Source organism: Acipenser ruthenus, unplaced genomic scaffold (assembly GCF_902713425.1).
Source record: "Acipenser ruthenus unplaced genomic scaffold, fAciRut3.2 maternal haplotype, whole genome shotgun sequence".
NCBI lineage: Eukaryota > Metazoa > Chordata > Actinopteri > Acipenseriformes > Acipenseridae > Acipenser > Acipenser ruthenus.
The window spans coordinates 55,001-56,991 of NW_026708430.1; the positions used below are offsets into that span (position 1 = coordinate 55,001).

The 1,991-nt window shown below is 46.5% G+C and overlaps 1 protein-coding gene across 1 annotated transcript in view; it reads right to left on the bottom strand.

Annotated features, from left to right (window-relative positions):
• Window positions 1-236, bottom strand: part of LOC131732886 (coronin-1B-like) — a 9,975-nt gene extending 9,739 nt beyond the window's left edge. Inside the window, 1 exon segment of the mRNA XM_059021119.1 lies at window positions 12-236. Coding sequence (XP_058877102.1) covers window positions 12-212 — 201 coding nt within the window. The 5' untranslated portion in view covers window positions 213-236.
• Window positions 237-1,991: the final 1,755 nt, after the last annotated feature.

The following is a 1,991-nucleotide window of genomic DNA, read 5'->3' on the forward strand; positions in this document are numbered from 1 at the left end:
AGCCCCCTCACCTTTCCCAGAGGCAGCACCAGGAAAGCCCCTCCCCCACTGGCCTCCACGATGATGGCCACGAACTTGGGGTTGACGGCGCAGAAGGAGCTGTCCCACGTGACCCTGGACACTCTGATGTCATCGTAGCACTGGTCCGTCTTCACGGCCTGCCCGAAGACGTGCCTGAACTTAGACTGACGCACCACCCTCCTGAAAGACATGTCCTGCGAGACACAGGGGGGAAGAGGAGGGGGCATTTAATTCAAGGGGCGAACAGAGACTAGGGGGGGTGAACTCTGCATCATCAACAACTGCTGCTGCTGCTGCTGCAGAGTCACTTCCAATAGGAGCGCGTTTGTTTGACGTCTCATCCTGAAGGACGGAGCACAAGGAGGTTCAGTGACTTGCTCAGGTCACACACACACAGGGGAGTCAGTGGCTGCTGCAGAGTCACTTCCAATAGGAGCTCGTTTGTTTGACATTACAGAACAGAACGCAAGAGTTTCCTTAGAGATTCCTCAACACTGTCTGCGCCTCCACAGAGCCTGTTGTTGATTTCACAGACGTTGTGCAGAGAGGGGAGCACGGAGACGCTCTGTGTGGCTTGGACTGTGTTTTGGGGTCACCCCGCGACACATCAGGCAGGGAGACTTGGGGGTTTGATCCAGCAGACCTCAAACTAGGTCTTTGGAACCGGATTTCAAGCCACAGCTGTTCCTAAAGAAAGTGGATCCGTGTTCAAATCAGCTTAAGGGACTCCTGCCTGTAAAACACCGGGCCTTGTTATAAAAAGCCTGCTTCAGAAAGGATTCCTGTGTTATTTTTGCCTCCACAAGGGCGGCAGTGTGGAGTAGTGGTCAGGGCTCTGGACTCTTGACCGGATGGTCGTGGGTTCAATCCCAGGTGGGGGGACACTGCTGCTGTACCCTTGAGCAAGGTACTTTACCTAGATTGCTCCAGTAAAAACCCAACTGTATAAATGGGGAATTGTATGTAAAAATAATGTGATATCTTGTAACAATTGTAAGTCGCCCTGGCTAAGGGCGTCTGCTAAGAAATCAAATCAATTTTTGTGTTGCATAGAAGACTTAAGAGCTTTCTTGGAATCAGGCAATTTGAAGTCTTGAGCTTTCTTTCTTAAGTTTTATTTCAATTGTACAGTTCGTGGCAGTGACCTTTGAACACACCGCTGTTATTGGCTATTCAGAAATACTTCTCTATTTGAAAATACAAAACTCTATATTAGGAAATAGGGAATTGGTAAACTACTAATAACAAACCTACAGTCAACCCGTGTTTTGGGGAAGTGCTGTTTCTTCAAGTTGAAATGAGTGATCATGTTAATAAAGCTAATAAGAGGTGAGAGAATGGATTTTAAAGATGGTCAGCGCTCCTTTAAAGGGAGGGTCCGGTGATCCTGTTAATAAAGCTAATAAGAGGTGAGAGAATGGATTTTAAAGATGGTCAGCGCTCCTTTAAAGGGAGGGGCCGGTGATCATGTTAATAAAGCTAATAAGAGGTGAGAGAATGGATTTTAAAGATGGTCAGCGCTCCTTTAAAGGGAGGGACCAGCGATCATGTTAATAAAGCTAATAAGAGGGGAGAGAATGGATTTTAAGATGGTCAGCGCTCCTTTAAAGGAGGGACCAGCGATCATGTTAATAAAGCTAATAAGAGGGGAGAGAATGGATTTTAAAGATGGTCAGCGCTCCTTTAAAGGGAGGGGCCGGTGATCATGTTAATAAAGCTAATAAGAGGTGAGAGAATGGATTTTAAAGATGGTCAGCGCTCCTTTAAAGGGAGGGGCCGGTGATCATGTTAATAAAACACTCACTGGCCCTTTAAAACGATATTTTAACAGTTTAAAAGCTAGCCGGAGATACCGTGAAGACTTGCCAGATAAAGTCGGCAGGTATTTTTGGAATGGGACCCAGATGCAGGTCTGAACGCGTTATTACACACAGAATTAACCAGCAAAGACAGTTCCTAATAATATTTAA